The following is a 20,176-nucleotide window of genomic DNA, read 5'->3' on the forward strand; positions in this document are numbered from 1 at the left end:
TATAATACAAAGAGTTGTCATATAACCCCAGTAGATGACATGCTAGAATATGTGGACTATACTTTTAAAAGTACAGAAACATTATTTGGTAAAAAAAAATTTTTATTCAGATTCATTAAACATTTTTTAACCACCCATCCATCACACTTTTAACATTGGACAAAGGAATACACCTGGAGCTGTAACAAACTCAAAAGAGTAAAGGAAGGGAAATATTATCTGGTATATACACCTTAATGTTGCCAATGTACCAACATTTTAACAATCTTTTTATGGCTAAAAAAAAGAAATGGCACACTTGTGCTTTGTCAGTCCATTGGGCTGTCTCTGTTGAGACCCAGGTCTCTAGGCACAAAGGTGTGTTTTTCTGACTCCTCTGGCCCTCATCTCCTAGTGAAATCGTTGACGTAGAAGTCGAGCAGAGGCATTTTGTAGGGGTACTCCGCAGGGGACAGTGGCACTCTGGCGTCAGCGTGGCCACTGCTCACCTGCGCACTGGCTGCCGCGCCACTCTGGTATCCCAGCATGCCCTGCAAAATCAGGTGTTCGCCACTGCGCTCAAGCGGCGACTGGTACGGCTGTGCCAGGGCGTCCTTGGCCAGGGCCAGGGGCGGCCAAGCGGCCTGAGCCGGCTGGAGCTTCCCCGGACTGCCCTCTCGTCTCCCCCGAATCCTGTTGATGATGTCAGCGAGGGGGCGGGGGCTGCTGGGGTCGCCGGCAGAGGCCATTTCCAGGCTCCTCAGAGTGCTTTCGGGCAGGTGGACCCTGCTGACCTTGGGGGGGTAAGGGAGGGGGTAGTCGAAGTCCGGCTGCAGCTGGGCCCTCCCCTTTGCCGCCGCGTCGGCCTCGGAGACGGCGGGGGGGTGGTTGCCGGGGCGCTGTGGCTGGTCGCCGGGGCGCTGTGGCTGGTCGCCGGGGCGCAGTGGCTGGTCCTCGGCTCCGCTGCCGTGAGAACGCAGACCCTGAGGGCCGAGCGAGAGGCTCCCGCAGCCCAGGCTCTCCAAGGACGGGCCCTGAGGAGGCGGCCTGGGGAGCCCCGCCACGCCATTGGCCAGGCAGGGAGGCCGGCCTCCATAATGGGCGGAGCTGAAAAAACAAGAGAGGAAGGTCACACGAGGAAGGGCCCGCAGCTGAAAGTGCAGCGTCAGCCTGCGCCGCTACGAAACCATAACAGACGCCGAAGCTACGTTTCCGTTCGAAACGTTGCCCTGACTTCGACATTCCTCGTGCTTCTGCAAACATTTTATTCTGCTTGCGCGCAAAAAAAACGCCTACCAAGTCAGGTGATTCAAAATGTGTTGCGCTCGTGACAAGCAGCGTCACGTGACGAGAGCAAGCCGCGAAAGCCGCTGCTAGTCATTACCTGTTCGTTTGCATGTGAGAATGGCTGTCTTGTTTTAATGTAGTCAAGGTTCTGGGCAAGCTAATTGCATAAATGCATTCATTGTACCAGTTTCCATTTGCATTAATTTGCACTTTAACCACACACTTTACATTCTCACAGTTGTCTTAGTAATACATTTTTTTAAAAACTCAGGTGTAGCAGAAGTCAAGAAATGGGAATGGGAATTCTAGAACTGTTTATATTCAGTCCGGTGGAATGTAGCTACAGCGAAGTTCTAATTGGACGAGTCCAGAATAGGTGTGATCCAGGCCAGGGCCGATTCTCCTACCTGGCGTAGGGCGTGGCAGGGAGCGTGTCCTGGCTGCTCAGGAGCTTGATGCCCTCCGCCCACTCTTCCACGCCGCAGGCGGTGTCGGCGGCACACCGCCTCATGAACGCGGAGATGAAGGGGTTCGGGCCGGCCCCGCCCTCCGCCCGGGACGCCGAGGCGCAGGCGTCCTCCGAGCTGGAAACCGTGAGGTCTGCTCCGTCACCTGCGTCGAATGCCTTCGCCGCTGAAAAAAGACGCGATTACAATAACGGCCCGTGAGGGAGAAGCACCGCTTAAACTGTCTTAAACTGGCCCGCTGCGTTCGTGTAGCAGTTTTTTCATCATGCCGTAAAAGGCTTCCGCGAGGTGCGGGGACAATACCGCAGCCAACGCTGAACTGTAAGGCCCAGTCAGCTGGTGGCAGCCAGAACGTTTGCCACGGAGCAGTTCCAGTGGGAGGGACCAGGATTGTTCGGTTGGTTAAACCTGAACAGAATACTTCCCGATTGACAAATTTTTCAGCATTTAGTCAGAGCACGGGTTGCCGCTTCCGCTTGTTGCGAAACTTCTCATTGACTTCCAAGAATCAGGGCAAGGTACTCATTCAAAAGGCAGCAACTCCATGCAATCTGACACTTCATTAGGGACATAAATATTTGGTACGAAGTGCCATCTGCTGGCTGACCAAAAGCCTATTTTTTTCCCCTGCGAAAAAAACTGCCCAGGTTAAATCCATATAGAATTGGTGAGATAATACCCTAATTTTACAATTACAAAACTCTGAAGAAGACCTTATCAACTGCCCTCCACCTCAAACAGAGGTGATTCCATTTGTATCAGTCCAATGGCATAGCAAAATATACCAAATGTAGTATAACCTCTAGCACTCTCAATCGTTACGTGTACAACAGTTGTAAATAAGGACCCAAGGGTTACCTGAGGGGTGTTCTGCAATGTGCCTGTGCAGCAAATACATTCACTTAATGATAGAATCTCATATTTCAACAAAATGAACTAGTACCAGTAGGGCTTCTGGGTCCTGTTTCATGGGAACTTTCTGCTGGCTGTTTCCTGGAGTTCTGGACTGGCCTTTCCCTCTGCCTGAGAAAAAATAATCAATAAATAAATCAAATTAAAATGATTCAACCACAAAACCAAAAATCCAGACAGGACAGCCCACACCACAAAGCCTTAGCCTGAAATGTAAAAGTCAATGTGTCATATTCAATACCCATTAGAACTTTCAAAAAAATGCAATTCAATGTGTTATTTGCAGTGTATGAATAAAATTTCATACATGAAAGGAGAAAAATAATAATTTTGTGTTGAAATATCTGCACCACATTCTCACTTAAATTATCTACTTATTTTTCCAGTGTTTTCTGGTTGAGCTGATCTAAGCAGAATAGCAATGTTGCTAAATCCCACTCTGTCCACACAGCTTGGTTTTACAATCTAATGTGAAGAAAGTCAATGGCTTGAATTAAGATAAGTAAGTAATCAGCGTAACACAATGTGACCTCTTCAAACAACCAATTGTGTCAGACTGATTGCTCCATAGCATCTCAAGTTACGAGCTTCCTCACTTTAAACCACTCATCCTTACAGAAATTAAGCCAGTTTCCCAGATGTCTGTTACCTTTTACCATTGAGTCCATGATCACGAAAGCCTTTTGCAAATGGGTTGTTGTCTATCTTGAGTTTTGTTATCTGAAATGCAAACAAATAAAATATTTCCCAGGAGCTCTCGATGAAGCAAAATGGAAGTATAACTTAATAATGCTTAAATGCTAATGCTAACACAATAAAAAGAATTTGATGGAAATAAGTAGCAGCAATATATTTTTGTTCATAACTATAAACAGCCTTGTTCTTCTAGAGTTCAAATCATTACTGTTATTTGCCACCAGATGGCAGAAGAGATAATAGAATAGCTTTAGCTTGAACCTATCTATATTGATTACAGTGAAAATCTGCATCTCAATCTCCCAAAAACAAACAAATATATTATTACTAAACATTTGTGATGGACAGAGTCTTATTTGAACTCCAGCACTCTATCTCAATCAGTTGGTTATATCTGGCTAGGAAGCAGTGACCAGTACCTGCGGGTTCTGGTTATATCTGGCTCAGAGGCAGGGGCCAGTACCTGCAGGTTCTGGTTATATCTGGCTCAGAGACAGAGTCCAGTACCTGCGGGTTCTGGTTATATCTGGCTCAGAGGCAGAGTCCAGTACCTGCGGGTTCTGGTTATATCTGGCTCAGAGGCAGAGTCCAGTACCTGCGGGTTCTGGTTATATCTGGCTCAGAGGCAGAGTCCAGTACCTGCGGGTTCTGGTTATATCTGGCTCAGAGACAGAGTCCAGTATCTGCGGGTTCTGGTTATATCTGGCTCAGAGGCAGAATCCAGTACCTGCGGGTTCTGGTTATATCCGGCTCAGAAGCAGAGTCCAGTACCTGCGGGTTCTAGTTGTATCTGGCTCAGAGACAGAGTCCAGTATCTGCGGGTTCTGGTTATATCTGGCTCAGAGGCAGGGTCCAGTACCTGCGGGTTCTGGTTATATCTGGTTCAAAGGCAGAGTCCAGGACCTGCGGGTTCTGGTTATATCTGGCTCAGAGGCAGAGTCCAGTACCTGCGGGTTCTGGTTATATCTGGCTCAGAGGCAGAGTCCAGTACCTGCGGGTTCTGGTTATATCTGGCTCAGAGGGAGGGTCCAGTACCTGCGGGTTCTGGTAGGCGGTCACCGCGATGAAAGCCGCCTCGGGAAAGGTGAAGCGCAGGTAGCCCCGGGAGTGCAGGCCGCAGGGGTCCGGGGTCTGGAGGATGTGCAGGCGGGGCTGGTACTTGTGCATGGAGTGCAGAATCACCTGCAGGACAAACGACGCGCACAGCGAGAGGTGAGGAGCGCGGTCGACGCGCTAGCCTGACCGCCTGCGAGTGGACTGCATCTCTGAGCCCCACGCTGCAGTCTTCTGAGTGTACACGGGTCACGGCTGATGGGGGAGTCATCAGGTTTTTTTCACCATGAGTGTACGTGCCAACACACAGCGCTCAGACTGTGACCTTTTATTTGGTGGATACTTCCTGGGTAAGAGAATATTAGGGATTAGCGCCCCCTTGCCGTGACCACTCCTGCTCTCCCCATCCAGACTAATGAAGCTGTACTTTTGCTCTTTTTCCCCAGCAGTCCCTGAGGCACAACACTGATATACTGTTTTAATCCAAAGCTCAGTCCCCTTAGCTCAACGTACATTAAAAGACATTGGCCTGCGTTAGGAAATACAAGGGAAATGGAGTCTATGTAATAAGGCCTCAGCATTTCGCTCTCTCACAAAGGTCTAGTGGCGCATTCCGGAAGTGGGAGAGGCGTATAAGAGGGAAGTGCATTCAGCAGCATGCAACATGCTAAGAAGCTGACAAGAATATCCGGCGTTGTTCACCAGCGCACACAGTCCTGTGCTCTGTGATTCAGATCAGCGCAAGGCACTCTGGGAATGGTGAGTGTCGGACTGCGCGGTTGGTTGCGGCGGCTCCTCGGTCTTACCAGGCCGTTGGTGTTCAGCGTGTTGTTGGTGAGCTTGAGCTTGTGGAAGGAGACCGGGTACTGCATCCACCTCTCCCCCAGGGCGGGGGAGTCCGGGTGGATGAAGAAGCGGTTGGGCAGGTGGGGTTCGGTCACGCCGTTCGTCTCCCACCTGTCCTTGTTCCACTGCAGGAGGCCCATCGTCAGTCATTTGCATCCATGCACACATATGCACACGCACACACACAAACAGCCACCTGTCCCTGACTAACCAATGTACCTGGACAGGCCCAATGGGTTTAGACTGACATTTTGCTCCACACTCTTCACCTGAGTTCAACACTTCACTCACTGCCACATACAGAACAGCCTCAGGCTCCAAATTGACTCAGAATTCATATAAATATATAACAACTGAATAGACTCAGAGCAGGTCATATGTAGGTCTTCAGTTATGCAAGAAAGAACTGCATTAATTAGGCTGAAAGTGCAAAATCGATTTGAAAAAGCAGCACGATATGATTACTTCTAACAGGGCAAAAGTATGAATGACAAAGTTATTCCATCCAAGATATTATGCCTTTTTCACTCCAAGGCCTTTATCGGTACTGTTTTGGGTAAATTAAACAGCTTATTGCCAATTTTAAAATACAGTTCAGAAACGCAGATTAATCCTTATTCATGAGCGAGCTTATGTCGTCACCTTGTATTTACTGTCATCAAAAGGCACCATGTCCATCATCAGCACATACTTGGTCTTGGGGTTTAACCCAGTGAGGCTGACCTTGCAGGCGGGAAACATCCGTCTGAAAAGCAAGACACAAAATTTCACACTAGGCCTCAGCATTAAGCATATCGAATTCCGCAATGAGAATTTAATTTTTAAAATCCAGTTACTTCTAGTAGGTTACGTTGGTATAACTGGATATAAGCGCAGACTAAGAGGTGTTATTTAGCCTACTCTCAGTTTTATGACGATGAACAGTGCTTTCGTGCTATATCATTTACACTGGCGGAACAGCAAATGAGTTATATTCGAACAGAAAACATTTTTGGAATCCATCACTGCCTTTTCAGAGGTGTAGCCTATTATTATGTTATAATGCTTCTTTTTTGCATCTCAATTCTGATCGCTCTGGGCCTACTGCCTTGAAATAGAGCAGCAAAGTGTCCCCGTTTTAAAAAAAAAGACAAATCGTTATGAAGCACTTAGGTGAGTAAAGCCATTGTAATACTTCAAGACTTGCTACTCTGTTAAGTGTCTTTGTGACAGGTCTCTGTAAAAAGCGCTATACAAATAAAAATTGAATTGAATAAAACATTATCTTGGTTCTTCATAAAGTCCGGTTTGATGTGCATATGCGCCGTGTGACCCTTTCACATTTACATTTGGAGGTTAGAATGGTTAACTCAAGCGAAACCTACCTGCCAGCTTTTGTGATTATCATCTCTGTTCCTATGCCTCGGAATGTGTCCCATAGTTCGCGACCCTGTAGCGACACCCGTGTCTGCTGAGCGCAAATTTCGCCCTGCGCTTCCACTTTCGCGGCATCCCGACATTGGCTCCGGAGAACCGCATCTTTCCATTCTGCCAACCGAAACAACATTTCCGTGAGTCGACTTATGATTACGCGACAGGTTCACTCTCAGCAATTTTACCGGAATCAAACCTGTAATGGAATCACATCGTTACTTCTATCACCTCCTTCCTCCCACTAGAGGGGAAAAAAGAGCATCCGATATTTTATTGCACCCAGAGGAAAAATAAATGTCCGCATTATGGCTGTGGCCTCTACCACATTATTACTGTAAGAGCAGAAACAGTAGCTCTGCCACAGCAAAGTGGCCCTCCGGTCAAGCCATGAATAGCAATGGAAAAAAAATATTAAAATGGCTCCTGCATATGATCTAATCAATAACCTATAAACATTAGCTGTATTCAACTGTCAAGAAAAAAATACCTACCCGGTGGGAAGGAACTGTAGGTGCTCTGCTGGGGGTTGAGGGGAAAGGAGTAGTCACAATATGGCCTCTCTTCATGCAGAAACATGGCCTTGGAGCTAGCTGTGCCAGTCCCAGTCTAAGGAACTTCAGATGCTGATGCTGGTGTTACTGGTGCTCGCTGGGTATCTGATTGGATGGATAAAATGTCATGCCTTCTACCTTGTCCATGCAAGATGTTGGTGTTGGGGGGGGGGGGGGTGGCAGTTGGGGGCGGGATGCAACAACAACAAATTTCTCTCCCTTTGATCTCTCTTCCCGTCTCTCACAGTTTGGGATCTGCGCTCGAGCAGTGGCCACATCAGAGACGGCGGGCTCCTCCACTTCAAAACCCCTCTCACAGGCGTTAATCACCTGAGCAGTTGTCCTACCATTACTACAGGAAGCCAGCAGGCCCGGTTCCTTTATTGATAGAGTTCACATACTGCCTAGACTGCGGGCAATGGTGTGTAAATGGAGTGCATGTTGAGTGAATTAACTGCCTGCGTGACACTTTCTCAAGAACTTTCACTTGCCTTTCCGCTAGTGGAGGCAGGCATAGCTTTTTCATTTAAAAATGAAAGCAGCATTCAATAAATGGATCAGGGCTTGCTTGAGTGTTCGGCCATATTACTGGAGCGTTCATGTATAATGTATTTTTCAAATGTAAAAGTATATGCACTGCCCTACATTTTAATGAGAATCTGTTTTTTACTTCTACAAACCACAATTAGTAGTCAGTCAGCTTTTACGACTCGGTCTGAGATCGGGGATGTAGTCTACGTACGTGAAAAATACCACAGTATAACCCGTATAACTTGTTTAATAGTTTAAAAAAACAACAACTGTGCTTAATTTCCACAAGCAGCGTTTCCTGTGAAGTGTAAATATCGGAGTGAAGCCCGGCTGTAAAGCGAGGAGTCTCTGCTTCAGACGCGGGGATGAAAGCACGGGGGAATGGCGCGGGCCTGCCGCACACGCGCGCGGGGGGGACCCTGGGGTTTCGTAAACGTTAGCTTTCGATAAAGAGGGACGCAGCGGCTCCCGCGCCGCGCAACGGGTATTTGTGTGTAAAGTGCTGTGGTTTTTCTGTCCACTGTGAAATGTCTGTAAATTTACATTTAATTGGGCCATTAGGAGACAGGGGGGCTTCCACTGCCATTAGCCGCAGCTTTAAAAACACACTCACGCTCGTTCCACTGCGCCGAGCTGGTTCACCAGAGGAATTTCTCTGAAGCGATGGCAATCTTCCCATTTTATTTCCATCATACACAAATTATGGCAAAGCAGAGCAAAGGGGGCTTTTCTGTAAAACCTGCCATCTCCATAGTCCTGTTGAATGTTCATATGATCAAAGAGAAATTTATTTTTGAGACATTAACCAATAAACAGTATTTGGTGTCATTTCATAGACCATGGACAATATGCTACCCATAAAGCAGAGAATATCAGTGGCAAAAGGCATGATATAATGTAGTTGTTATGTAATGATACACATACATGTTATCTAATAAGTATAACTACAAATATTTCTGAAAACCGTAGTGGAACATACATTACTGTGCTCATATTATTACTGATCTTTATGAACTGTAACAACATGATAACAATGTTGTTTCTTAAATGTAGAGGGCTGTCTATTTTAAATACAGCTGTTCAGAAAATAAATAGATCTTATATGTGTTTCCTTAGAAAAGACTGCTTCCTGTGAAAAGTATGCGTGATCTAACAAAAACCTGCCATTTATTTCTGTTAGTGATAATTAACTGCATACTGACAGCAGGTTGTTGGGTTGCAGCCCAAAGATTATTTTTCATTATCTATGGGTCCAGCCCAAGCAGTCATCGGCCCAGTCACGTCCCCACCTATGGTCCCCACCCATACGCAGGATCTGGTTTCCATGGCAACAATATGGTCTCCCCTGTTAAGTTTCATATTTGTCCATAAATTGTGTGTATATTTTAATAAAAATCTGTTAATTTGTTTTTCTATTTCACAGCTACAGTAGTTACAATTATGAACATATGCCAAAAGGGCCTCTAGAAATGCATTCTGTTTATACAAGGTATATATGCTGAGTTCATGACAGCCTATAACCAATAAATATAACTTAATGTTTGCCATTGTTTTGCTGTGAAACTGGCCATATCACTAATATAAACGTAGTTCCTCAGAGCCATTGTAATTTTATAAACAAATTTATCTCAGCCCATTTGTATTCCATTCTCTCGATGGTTTGTTTGTTTAGAATGAGGTTATCTTTAAATGGGCTTGAGAATGTGGACTAATTCCTTGTGTACTCAGATCTAAATAAATGAAGCAAAGACGCATGACTGCAGAGTTCAGTGCCTCTCTAACTCGCTCTAATGCAGACCATATGCAGCAGCAGAGTCTACTCTCCAAGTCAGATTCAAGTACAACATTTTTTGAACAAATGGTTCTTGCTTAGGCAGCGCTTCAGATTGAACAAATGAGACTCTGGAAGACGGTAGTTTATTGAAGGTGCTCACAGCCCACAGAAATATCCCCAATACTTCGGCTGGACAGTATTTTTAGAAAGCACTTTTCTCTATCTGCATCTGCCCAGAGTTCTTCCACAGAGCTCTGGGTAAATTATTCAGCGTTCAGTGCTTCAGCGTTTACAGTGTGCATTGGTCTAAACCCACCCTGTCGCCATACTTCAAAGAGGGGCTCTTCGTGATACGTACTTTAACAATGGCAGATCTGTGTCATATCCTGAAATTACCAATGCAAATTAAAAACAGTGGACAAATAGTTTCTAACAAATTGCTGCTGCCATCATAACCTATCACAACATAGGACTATTTGAAGGATAGGCCCAACACATACTGCATGAAAATAAGGGAAGGGGTGGGGGGGGGAGGCAGAGTATGCAGGGGGGGACATCATGCAGCATGAAAAAACACGTTGTGCAACTGCTCAGATATTGGGAAGGCTCGCCATTGGTCGGAAACGGGCCCGAGGAGAGAAAATGGGAGTCCGAGGTCATCGCAGTATGCAAATGAGGCAACGCCATTAAAAGGAGGGCCGGGAGGGCCGTGCGATCTGTCAGGGGACCGCGAACAGCACGGAGACGCGGCACAATAAAAAGGCATAATTAAGCCATTCATTAACACTCGCTTCAAGAGGACCGCAGACACAAAGGTGAGCACTTAAACCAGTCAATATAACTTCTAAAGCTGTCAAAGGCCTCATTTGAGACCCCTAATTGTGTGTAGGAATGTTATGTCCAAGTTTTTTTTTTCTCTTTTTAAAGAAGAAGTAGAAGACTAGGAAGATTTGGTGGAAGGACCGAGGCAAACCACAAATGACTCTGCTAAAACTGCACTTAGTCAGGGAATTCCACTGCTACTCGCAGTTAAACAGACGGGCCATATACATTACTAGCAATAATGATTACAGAGAGGATAGATCTGGATAATTAAAGTGAAAAGGGCCATGTGCTCATGAATAATTTTTTAATATTCTTAAAAGTTGAAAACTGATACTTGAGTGAAAACCACTTATGAGGACAAGAGTCAAAACTTGTAAATATTTCATTTCATTTTACTTAGAAAAAGATTTTTGAAAGGATTTTTCATACCCAAAAATATGAATATAAATTCGCAATGCACTTGTAATGCAAGTTAACGGTCGGATTATTTTGCTTTAAAAGGTATTCATTCCATCTTGGATATTTTGTAAAGTTTGATCTAATTTTGCACGCCACTTTCCTTCGCCACAGGATGACTCAGATTCCTGAGCCTCTGCATTACGTCTTGCACCCTGGACAGGATATCACCGTATACTGTAAGTTCATTACTGAGACACTACAGTATAGATGATGTACTATCCAGGGTCTCATTCCGCCGTCAGAGCGCGGGGGCTGCGCTGCACCAGCAGAAGACTCACAGGGAGTGGCGGTAAAACCGTTACCATTACTGAGTTTTTAGTAATGGTAAGGGTTAAACTGCCCCTTCTCCTTCTCGTCCGCAACTGCCAGAACAGGGGGACTACGCACGATGGCTGACGCGACTTCGACTGCTCAAAGGAACAGTGTTTCCAATGGGCGACGGGATTTTCAAAATAAACACCTGAGGCCATAAATTATTGGTGTTCTGACAATTAATAGTTAAAATTTGAACGAGTATGTCCATTTAATATCGTTCATAAAAAGTTCAAAAATATTCAAATGATTATATTCAGAGGCATTATTTGCAACAGTATTTATCTGTATTTTTTGTTGTTGTTTTTTTTTTTACTGTAACTGCTGTAACTTTGGCCCATACACAAATTACAGAGCTGACAGTATGATCTATTGTGAGCTTGTATAATGTAACAAATAAAAAGGGCTTGGTGCTTGTCAAAAGATATACTTCACAGAGCAATGCAAGAACAAAAATACATACATTACTCATATACATATATTAATACATAAATACACGTATTACTCATTCACCGACTAATGAATTCTGGACACAGTGCAGTCCATACACTGGACAGTATTGCGAGTAGGAAATGTCTAAGTGTATTATACATTAGTATGTTTATGGAGGGGCAAGGCTTAAGCAATGAGAGGTCATTAAACCTATAAAATCCTCGGCCATTTGCCTGGAGGCATGTTTGGAGGAAATAATGACCGCGGTGATTCACTCGTGTGGGTGCTGTACGTGAATGGGACTTAAGGTTCATCTCTAATGTTCTTTACAGTGTCATGACAAAAGCTTATGCATACATTAAAATAAAAGGCAGATGTACAAATCACTTGGAAGCTGCGTCTTGAATTTTGGCTGGTTTTAGAAACGTCAGTTATTTATTTATTTTTTTAATACTTAGCTTTTAATTAAAACGTGTCTTTAGGACACAAAGTACGAGCATCGATTAAAATTAGACGAGGATCACTGGAACGTTCCCTGCGGTACACATTTCGCTGAACTGGCCATCTGAGATAGCCGTGGTCTGAATGCATACACATTTCTTTCCGGTAAACAGACCTGATCAGTTTCTTAAGAGCAGGAATTTGTATGGTGAGGATGGTGGAACCCAATGGCATTTATCTGCCATATACATTCATAAAGATAAAAGATACGCTCTTATCCTGTTATGCACAATTTCAAAACCTGTGGAAAAACACAGGGAGCTGGATTTCATAGCACTATCTCCCTCACTCACCATTCATTCTTGTGTAATAATGTCCAATAAGGAAAATATAAATAAATACAGGAATCCAGGTCACGGATAGGATGAAAGCTAAATCCCCCAAATGATGTCAATATAACAGTAATATTTTTTGTGTTTCAACTTAACAATGGGTTTTCTTAGAATAAAAAAATTCAGCTTTTTTTAAATAAAAAACTTTATTAGTTGCTTATATTACAGGCATTCAGACTGAAATGTGTTACCATAGATACTGTAATTTTCCATTTATATCACAAGATCATCGGATTTGGATGGTGGCTTTCAAGACTTAAACTTGTAATCCATGTCCCCTGAGGAGACTGAGGCCTAGCTTCTGCCAAGGCCTTAAGTGAACCATTTGGTTATTCAAACAAAATGGCCACTTCTACTCAACTGAATGAACTGGAACGACACTGGCTTGCTTAGAAAGCAGTAACAGCCCTGTACTCTGGCTTTGGGCTGCCTGCTCCAGTTATTCATCAAGATGGCCTTGATCAAGCCTCCATAAACTCTAAAGGACAAAAGTGGCTCTGATCTGTATTATCTGACCCATTTTGTGGGGGAGGTTGCGTTCCATTAAGGAGGTAATTTAGTTCTCTGGGCCAGAGTGTTTACAGTTTAGCTTTGGGATGGGGGGTGGGTAGGGAAAGAGAGAGAGACAGATACTGAGAGAGAGAGAGAAAGAGAGATGGAAAGAGGGGGAAGGGGAGAGAAATGATCCCCATGCATGACTGTGCCTGAACCAGTATATTTATCTTCTGGCACTCAGGTTAGCAGAAGGCCAATGGTGAGAGGCTGATTCCAAGGGCTGCAGAGGGACAGATAAAAAATGACCTTTTTCAAAAGCTCAACCAACCCCTGCCCCTCGCCTCTCACACCCTTACTCTTGCTGCCACTGTCCTCTCGCCCTGCAACTCCTCCCCTTCAGGAGCTTAGTGTTCATACATACTGGTCAGCTGCGTATGGTGAGACCGATACTGGATGATATCTAATATTCACACCTTCACCTCTCCAGTGAGTGCACACTCACACAGTCACACATATGAATACACACAGAGGCTGCTCTGTTAAGTCCATATTAATGAGGGTGTCCTTCAGCGATGGCTTGTCACAAAAAGTCTCAAAAGTGCCAAAAAAACAGCTCATCAAAAAAAACAAGTGGTCCTCCAGCACCCCACCCCGCTCTTATTTTTTGACCTTCACGGTTATCTTCAGCCTGACATCACACAGGAAAACATTGGCCAGATCTTCCCCTGCCTCCCCGGCAATCCTAGCAATCACCTGACCAGCTTGTCCAATCAGCATTTTCTGTAATCCAAGGGAAATTCAAAGTTACCTCAGTTAGTAGCATAGGAAAACCACAGTTGTTTCCTTCTGATAATACAGCTCCAAACCGATCACATGGCACACTTTCAGGATAAACACGCTCTTTGTTCCTACTTGTTTCATTGGTGGAACACATTTCACATGTTCCCCGAGGTTCATATTCAAATAGGTTTTTTCTAGAAAAATCCAGAATCAGGTCAAGCTCCAATTAGCTTTGCATAACAAATTATAACAGTGCGGTAAACTACTGACCATTTTTCTCAAAATAACCCTGGGTGCTTAAATTTAACTTTAGTTACATTGTTTCTCTTCCCCTGCAGTAATATTAAAGTACTGAATCACTCTATCCTGTGACCAACAAAAGCCATGATCAGTTGCAGACAAGAGTGTTTGCAGGGAAGGAGTGGTTTGTGTACACTGATCCATCAATACTTAAGTCTTGTCAGACCCAGCCAGACCTGACTGACACTGCAGTGCCCAGGCTCGAATACTTCAGATGAATTTGAGCAAAAGGTGACATACACTACACAGAAAAAAGAACGTCTGTTGAATATACAGAACTCTTAAGCACCTGGTTCATACACAATCAATTAGCTACTATGACAACATGAAAAAAATCTGGTGTTAATTTTCTACATTTCACATCAGTCTTTGTATATCAAGTATGAAGCTGTCTGTATTTTCTGTAATAAGTTGATACATATAGCACAGAAAAGCTTGAAAGCTATAGCTATCGCTAAACCTGCCAGGCAGGACAAAAACTAGCGTTTGCTGAAGTCGAACAATTACTGCAGGGTGAGCTGGGTGTGAAATGTACAGATAGCCATGAAGCTGGTCACACCTCATGGGATATCAACTAAAACCTCCTGTAGCACTGCCTTCTTTCACATAGCATTGCGGCTGCCTGATACATCACGGTTTACTGACCACCGCCGGGCAGGAGATTGACCGTGCCAGCATGACTGGGCAAAAGATACCGCGGAAACCAGGGCAGGCCCGGCGAATGGAGCAAGGGCACCACAGACTTGTCGGGGGGCCCGGGAGGGGCAAAGCAGGTCCCTTTTTGGGTCCACGAGGGGGGGTTAAAAATGCCGGTGGAACAGGGGGTCAATCAGGAGGGCTGCGAAGTTTAACATACGAACACTGCTGGCGGTATAGTGCGAACGCCACCGCAGCTGGGCTAGCCCAACACCCGGCCCGTCTCGCAGGCTAGTGAGAAATCGGCAGCTGCAGGAGCAGCGGCTGACTTAAGTGCACGCCACAGCAAGATTACATCACCGCACCTGGAGTCACGTGACCACTTATCTGTCAGGCTGGAAAGTTGAGAGTTGTGAGACCATAGATTCTCAGGCAGGCTTCTATCCTGCATTTCGAGCCGAAAACAAATAATGGAGCAATACTACGGGGGGTCTCACCATGTGACCCTCCTTCTTCACATACAGCTTCAGCGATATGTCCAGCTGCCCATTCTCTCCCTCTTGCCACATTTCAATAATCTGAAATGCAAAAATGTGGAAATGAGGAAAAAATGACAAGAAACTAGGACACAGTTAATACTTCACCAAACCTACTTATGCTCATCTTCTCAAGACATTTATCTGAGAAACTTGAATAAATAACGTTCAACCCCCCGCATAAGCGAGGACGTTAAACAATTTCCTGACAAACGAACTAAGGAGGACAGTACGAGTTAATGATCACATGCAGCGGTTGGTTGTTTAAAATCCTTTGTGTTCGTTACAACGATCAAGCTGTGCTGTGAGATAGCTCTTTGGCAGTTTAGATGTGAGGGAGGAGCGGGCGTCCCCAGCGTGTGATAACGTGCGTGTCCTTTCACCTGAGAGACATTGTAGGGCACCTCCTGGGGCAGATATTCCAGAAGCTTCTCCCTCACGGCGTTGGTGCAGATGTCCTCTGGACTCTGGTCAGTCAGCACTCCGCTGTGGTAATGCCACGACCCCGGCTTGGCCCCTAGCACCAGATACCTCTGCGGGTCAGAAGGCCAACACCCTCAGTCACATGCCCAGCCTTAACAGCAAAGGCCACTATTTACAAATACACAAGCACATTTTTGAAAAACACGGCCTGACCCCATCACAGTGGTGAGGACCTTTATTCATGAAGCATCTGAGATTAGAAATGCAGCTCTCGTGTCAGGCTTCCTTGCCTATATCCTAACCTTATCCATTATGAGCTAAAAAAACAAAACTGATCAGTTCTTCAGCTGGAGCTCTTTCATAAGCACGTTGGAGTTTCAGTTGGATGGCGATTTTTTTGATTTATCATTATTGCAAAACATACATACTAGGTAAAGTGTGAGTTTAGGTGGTATTTAGAGGGAGGTTTTTGCCTGAAGCAGGAAGGATACCTTCAGAGCTTCCACCTCCTCAGCGTCCACGGCAGAGAGCATGAACACGTCCCGAAAGTGGGGCCAGCCTTGCCTGGATTTCAGCTGCCTCAGCTCCTCTTTGCTCAGCTTTCGATTCCCGTCGCCGTCGGTGACAGCCTGAGGGAGGTCGGCGGGACCCTGGGGGGAGGGGTCCGCGGACTCCTGCGCACCCGCGTCCACTCCGGCTGCGGCCGCCTTCGAGTCTAGGCCCCGCCTCTCAGGCAGTTCCCTGAAGGCTGAACTGACTCTTATCTTCCGCCCATCGACCACTCCTTCCGTCAGGCTGGAGGTGATGTCCAGCAGCTTATGTTTAGCCTTCAACCGATCTACCTGCAGGAGATCACAGTGGTTGCTCCATCAAAGGAGCAGTCATCACTCGTCACACGAGTTGCATGAACGCCATACCTCCAGATTGCAAAATCACCAGTTTCAGAGTTAGAGCACTGGATAGACACACAGATCTTGTAGTACCTTATTTAGGACGAGGACCGCTGGGATGTTCGAATTCTGAGCCAAACATTTCAGGACCTCAAAGTCCAGTTTATTGCAGGCCCACTTGTCAGACACATCCACAAGGACTACCACTGTGGAGGGGAGGAGTAAGGACAGTGAACCGACAGATCAGTACCAGAGTGTTGATTCTGTCCTCGTCAGAAGTGCTGCATTTGCTAGAAAGTCCAGGGAGTCTTACCTAGGTCAGCCTCCTGAACTGAATTCCAAGGATCCACAAGGAGAGTCCTCTCCAGCTGGTGCCTGACAAAAAAACAACACATTTAGAATAGCCTAATTTAGAACTTAAATAGGAACCCAGCCACAGTACTGACCTACAACAACCACTCTCCCCAATATACGCTGTGTATAGGAACACACCTTTTCACTTTCGAAGGGGTCGTGAGGCCAGGAGTATCTAGTAAAACCTACAGAGAGACAAAGTCAGAAAGAATGTATGAAAGTGCAGTAATCCTCTACCATACTTCAATGGGCTAAAGGAACTGTATAATACAAAGATCTGTAATTACCATATAGCATTAACTGCATCCTGTCTTATGTGTTATATTTTTCACAAAGTATAGCCATGGTAACAAAATGTCTTTTACCCCACAATTTAATCGTTCAAAAAAAAAACATACAATTTGGGTGTTATCTTCTGTGAGGACACCTTCAGCACGAGACCTAGTTGTATGCACTTTCTTTGATACAGCAAACACCTATGGAAAAATAACATTCATAACTTTTTTGGAAAGCAGATACGTATGGTTGAACTTTGACTCGTTTATTTGCCATATTGGACAGTTCAACTTGAAGTGAACTAAATTACAAGCAAGGCAGTAATTTCACGTTCTGTGAGAAATTGACACGTACTTTTCTTCCAAGGAGCTGATTGGACAAAGTTGATTTCCCTGCATTTGGGGCACCAATGATGGCTACTTTCAATATCTTTGAGTTTTCAGGTTGATCCGGACGGTTAACCAGCAAAGTCTTTTGCTCAGCTGAAAGAGAAGCGAGTTTTACTTGGGTTTACATTGCCTGGGAAGATGTCAGCAGCGTTAGAAAAGCACATTCTGATAGGGTATTCCTCACTACCCCTCCAAAAATTAATTTCCAAGTGTTTTCATTATAAGAACTAAATCAAGGAATGCTTGTTTCCGTTGTGACTGCAGCAAGAATACACAAATGCATAGGCCATAATTGGGAAGGCATACTGGTAAAAGAGGTGGTACTGATTAAAAACAAACTGCATGATCATGAATACAAAACTGTAATAAATTAATCTGTATAGCACGTGGATTGCAGTACAAAGTGCTTTACAGTAGACAAAAAAAGCATGTGTGAAATAATATTTTATGACAACAGCAATACAAAACTGTAGCACATTGATCTGAATACAAAGCTCTGTCATGTTCACTCGTAAGACGGATCTGACGCGTTTTGCTGAAGCACTTAAATTACCGTTGTTAGGCGGAACCGAGGCTGGACGGTGACAAAAGCTGTCATGTGTTTCTACTGCTTTGCCTTGTACCAGCATTCCCGAAACCGCCTCCGATGCAATAAAACAGACGGGAGTGAAGTGAAGACAGATTTGTCCACTGGTCCTCAAGCAGCCGAAACCACCACCTGATCCAGAGAAAAAGACATTGACAACCGTCTATGCTGGTGACTAGCAACTCGTATGGTACTTTAACGGGTAATTTGATAACGGGTCATGTAATCTCATAAGTATCTATCGATCTACACAGACACTTATAAGCGAACCAGTACAAGAATAGCTACGTAGCTAGCACTGTCAACACTGGAAGTTAGCTAGTCAAGCCAACTAGCCAGTACACGTGGATATAAGGCAATCCCTTAAATAGTAATAACAGCTAGCTCTACTTTTTTTCAATGTAGAATATCATGGCAAACGTTCTCTATTATGAAGTAGCTAGCAAGCTATACTGCTTGGTAAGTAAATTTACTTGAAGAATCAGTCGTCAACTAGAACTGCGCTTTTAGTTTGCTGGCTAGCTTTTCGGCTAAGGTCAGCTAGCAATAGCTAACATAACATGGATCAGCGACATGATAGCTAGCCAGCCATGTGTATCCCTCTGTAATTTCTCAACATTTTCTATCATTAGATAAATAGACACGAATGTATCAACACAGCCAAACTGTCGGTTTAAATCTGTAGCGTTGGCTAGCAGTACGTTTGGGACTGACCTGTGTTCAGAAACCATGACGCATTTTCAACTGGCGCAGCTTTGTGTACTTTAACAGAACACCGCAAGACATTTCTAAAAATGATGCCGCTAAAACGTAACGCCATTGTTAACGGTTATTACAACCCACTGATGATAAAAGCGATCCGAATGGGCTATTTTATGTGGAAGGTTATTTGAGTCGTCATGATTGTTTACTTCCACATTGTCCATAGGGCGCAGACATGTTGCTTTGACTAAAGAACTACGGACTTGGTTAAGAGTGTCCTCTCAGTAAACTCAGAAGTAGGTCTAATCTGTAGTGACATCTAGCGGTGTAGAGGCAGCAAGACTGCTTGCTGAGGTTTGACTGCTAGGAGCAGATACCTGGAGATGTGCTAAACGGACACAGTGAACGCATGATTGAAGCCGGCCAAAGACTAACTTGAACCTTCTTGGGAAACCATTGTAGAGATTATGTTTAGAAAACGGTGTAATTAAATTAAAATTCATAGTTACAAACAAGTCCTCATGTTAGTGGTTAATGTAGGTAATTGAAGTTCATCATTGTCCTGTGCTTTTAAGGCCTTTTAGCTCTGGAACAGTTCTCAGGTCGCATTACTGCATTACATTACATTACATTACATTTATTTAGCAGACGTTTTTATCCAAAGCGACGTGCAAAAGTGCATAATTATCATGGTCATGCATGCCTGCAGATACTTTTGCAGAGTATAATATATGTGGCAAACACATTATGCTTTGCATACAGGTGCAGTTTATTCAGTCAGTTCTAACATATTGAATATTTATTGGTATTGTTTTCTAGGTAATGTCATTGCAGGATACACAACACATCAGGATCGTACATATATTATAACTGTTCTCTTTGTCAGGCAGTGCCCTAGTTGTGTTTTAAAATAACAGATTCAAAAGCACTTGTAAAATGAATTAGTAGTAGGAAATCATCAATGGCTTGAGTGTGTAATGCATTTTTTAAGGCCTGTCCTTTTGGTCTCACTTACTTTTTGACCAAGAATTCTGACTTCCTAATTTTATATTATAGCGTGGTATGGTTCTCTTTATGGCACAGAATAAATCACGTTAATTATTTTGGTGGTGGTAAAAACACATTTTACCACTAAAACTACTGCTTGTAAAGCTAATAATTATTAGTAACCAGAGCATTTATTCATTCCAGAGCTAAAAAATAGTAATTATCCAGCTGAGTCGTAGACCCCCCCACCCCCACCTTCCCATCCCTTAAATCTCTGTTGTGGAACATTCATTAAGCCATTATAGGGATGGAGTACTGTGTGCCATATTGCATATGTCTGCAATATGTCTCTGAGATAACACGAATGTCTGAACCGGCTCCTGAAAGCATCAGATTCTCCTCCGCCATTTTAAAGTGGCCGATCCATTAAAAGCGGAATAAAGCGCCCTTGA

General features: G+C 44.4%; 3 protein-coding genes and 2 long non-coding RNA genes across 7 annotated transcripts in view; 3 read left to right on the forward strand and 2 right to left on the reverse strand.

Annotated features, from left to right (window-relative positions):
- Positions 1-87: 87 nt before the first annotated feature.
- Positions 88-7,333, reverse strand: tbx16l (T-box transcription factor 16, like). The gene is made up of 9 exons (XM_064352254.1): positions 7,145-7,333; positions 6,605-6,767; positions 5,883-5,985; positions 5,201-5,365; positions 4,377-4,523; positions 3,295-3,365; positions 2,677-2,756; positions 1,674-1,899; positions 88-1,086 (listed from the first exon to the last, which is right to left on the reverse strand). The coding sequence occupies exons 1-9, from the start codon at positions 7,227-7,229 to the stop codon at positions 384-386; spliced, it is 1,743 nt and encodes a 580-aa protein (XP_064208324.1). The 5' UTR covers positions 7,230-7,333; the 3' UTR covers positions 88-383.
- LOC135263834 (uncharacterized) lies at positions 6,704-7,769 on the forward strand. Its single transcript, XR_010332548.1, has 2 exons — positions 6,704-6,790; positions 7,452-7,769. It is a non-coding gene; the product is annotated as an uncharacterized LOC135263834 (long non-coding RNA).
- Positions 7,770-10,066: 2,297 nt separating this feature from the next.
- LOC135263844 (uncharacterized) lies at positions 10,067-11,923 on the forward strand. The gene is made up of 2 exons (XR_010332549.1): positions 10,067-10,324; positions 10,905-11,923. It is a non-coding gene; the product is annotated as an uncharacterized LOC135263844 (long non-coding RNA).
- Positions 11,924-12,922: 999 nt separating this feature from the next.
- eral1 (Era-like 12S mitochondrial rRNA chaperone 1) lies at positions 12,923-19,008 on the reverse strand. The gene is made up of 11 exons (XM_064352272.1): positions 18,750-19,008; positions 18,003-18,167; positions 17,415-17,542; positions 17,183-17,260; positions 16,923-16,969; positions 16,744-16,805; positions 16,524-16,636; positions 16,032-16,382; positions 15,501-15,650; positions 15,079-15,159; positions 12,923-13,645 (listed from the first exon to the last, which is right to left on the reverse strand). The coding sequence occupies exons 1-11, from the start codon at positions 18,853-18,855 to the stop codon at positions 13,523-13,525; spliced, it is 1,404 nt and encodes a 467-aa protein (XP_064208342.1). The 5' UTR covers positions 18,856-19,008; the 3' UTR covers positions 12,923-13,522.
- fam222ba (family with sequence similarity 222 member Ba) overlaps positions 18,065-20,176 on the forward strand; it is a 40,706-nt gene continuing 38,594 nt past the window's right edge. The window contains exon 1 of one of the 3 annotated variants that reach the window (XM_064352264.1): positions 18,065-18,206. The gene's annotated coding sequence lies outside the window, so the exon portion shown is untranslated. Of the gene's footprint in view, positions 18,238-20,176 lie in introns of all 3 variants that reach the window. The other 2 variants (XM_064352268.1, XM_064352267.1) reach the window with 2 other exon arrangements.

The sequence above is a fragment of the Anguilla rostrata genome, chromosome 9 (genome assembly GCF_018555375.3).
Source record: "Anguilla rostrata isolate EN2019 chromosome 9, ASM1855537v3, whole genome shotgun sequence".
In the NCBI taxonomy this organism is placed as follows: domain Eukaryota; kingdom Metazoa; phylum Chordata; class Actinopteri; order Anguilliformes; family Anguillidae; genus Anguilla; species Anguilla rostrata.

Coding starts and splice junctions, on each gene's coding strand:
- tbx16l (XM_064352254.1), bottom strand. CDS start 7,229: ATGTTTCTGCATGAAGAGAGGCCATATTGTGACTACTCCTTTCCCCTC. Junction 5,986..6,604: donor ATAATCACAAAAGCTGGCAG/GTAGGTTTCGCT, acceptor CTTGCTTTTCAG/ACGGATGTTTCCCGCCTGCA. Junction 3,366..4,376: donor CCGCCTACCAGAACCCGCAG/GTACTGGACCCT, acceptor TTTGCATTTCAG/ATAACAAAACTCAAGATAGA.
- eral1 (XM_064352272.1), bottom strand. CDS start 18,855: ATGGCGTTACGTTTTAGCGGCATCATTTTTAGAAATGTCTTGCGGTGT. Junction 18,168..18,749: donor GTCATGGTTTCTGAACACAG/GTCAGTCCCAAA, acceptor TCTCTGGATCAG/GTGGTGGTTTCGGCTGCTTG. Junction 16,637..16,743: donor AGTTCAGGAGGCTGACCTAG/GTAAGACTCCCT, acceptor TCCCCTCCACAG/TGGTAGTCCTTGTGGATGTG.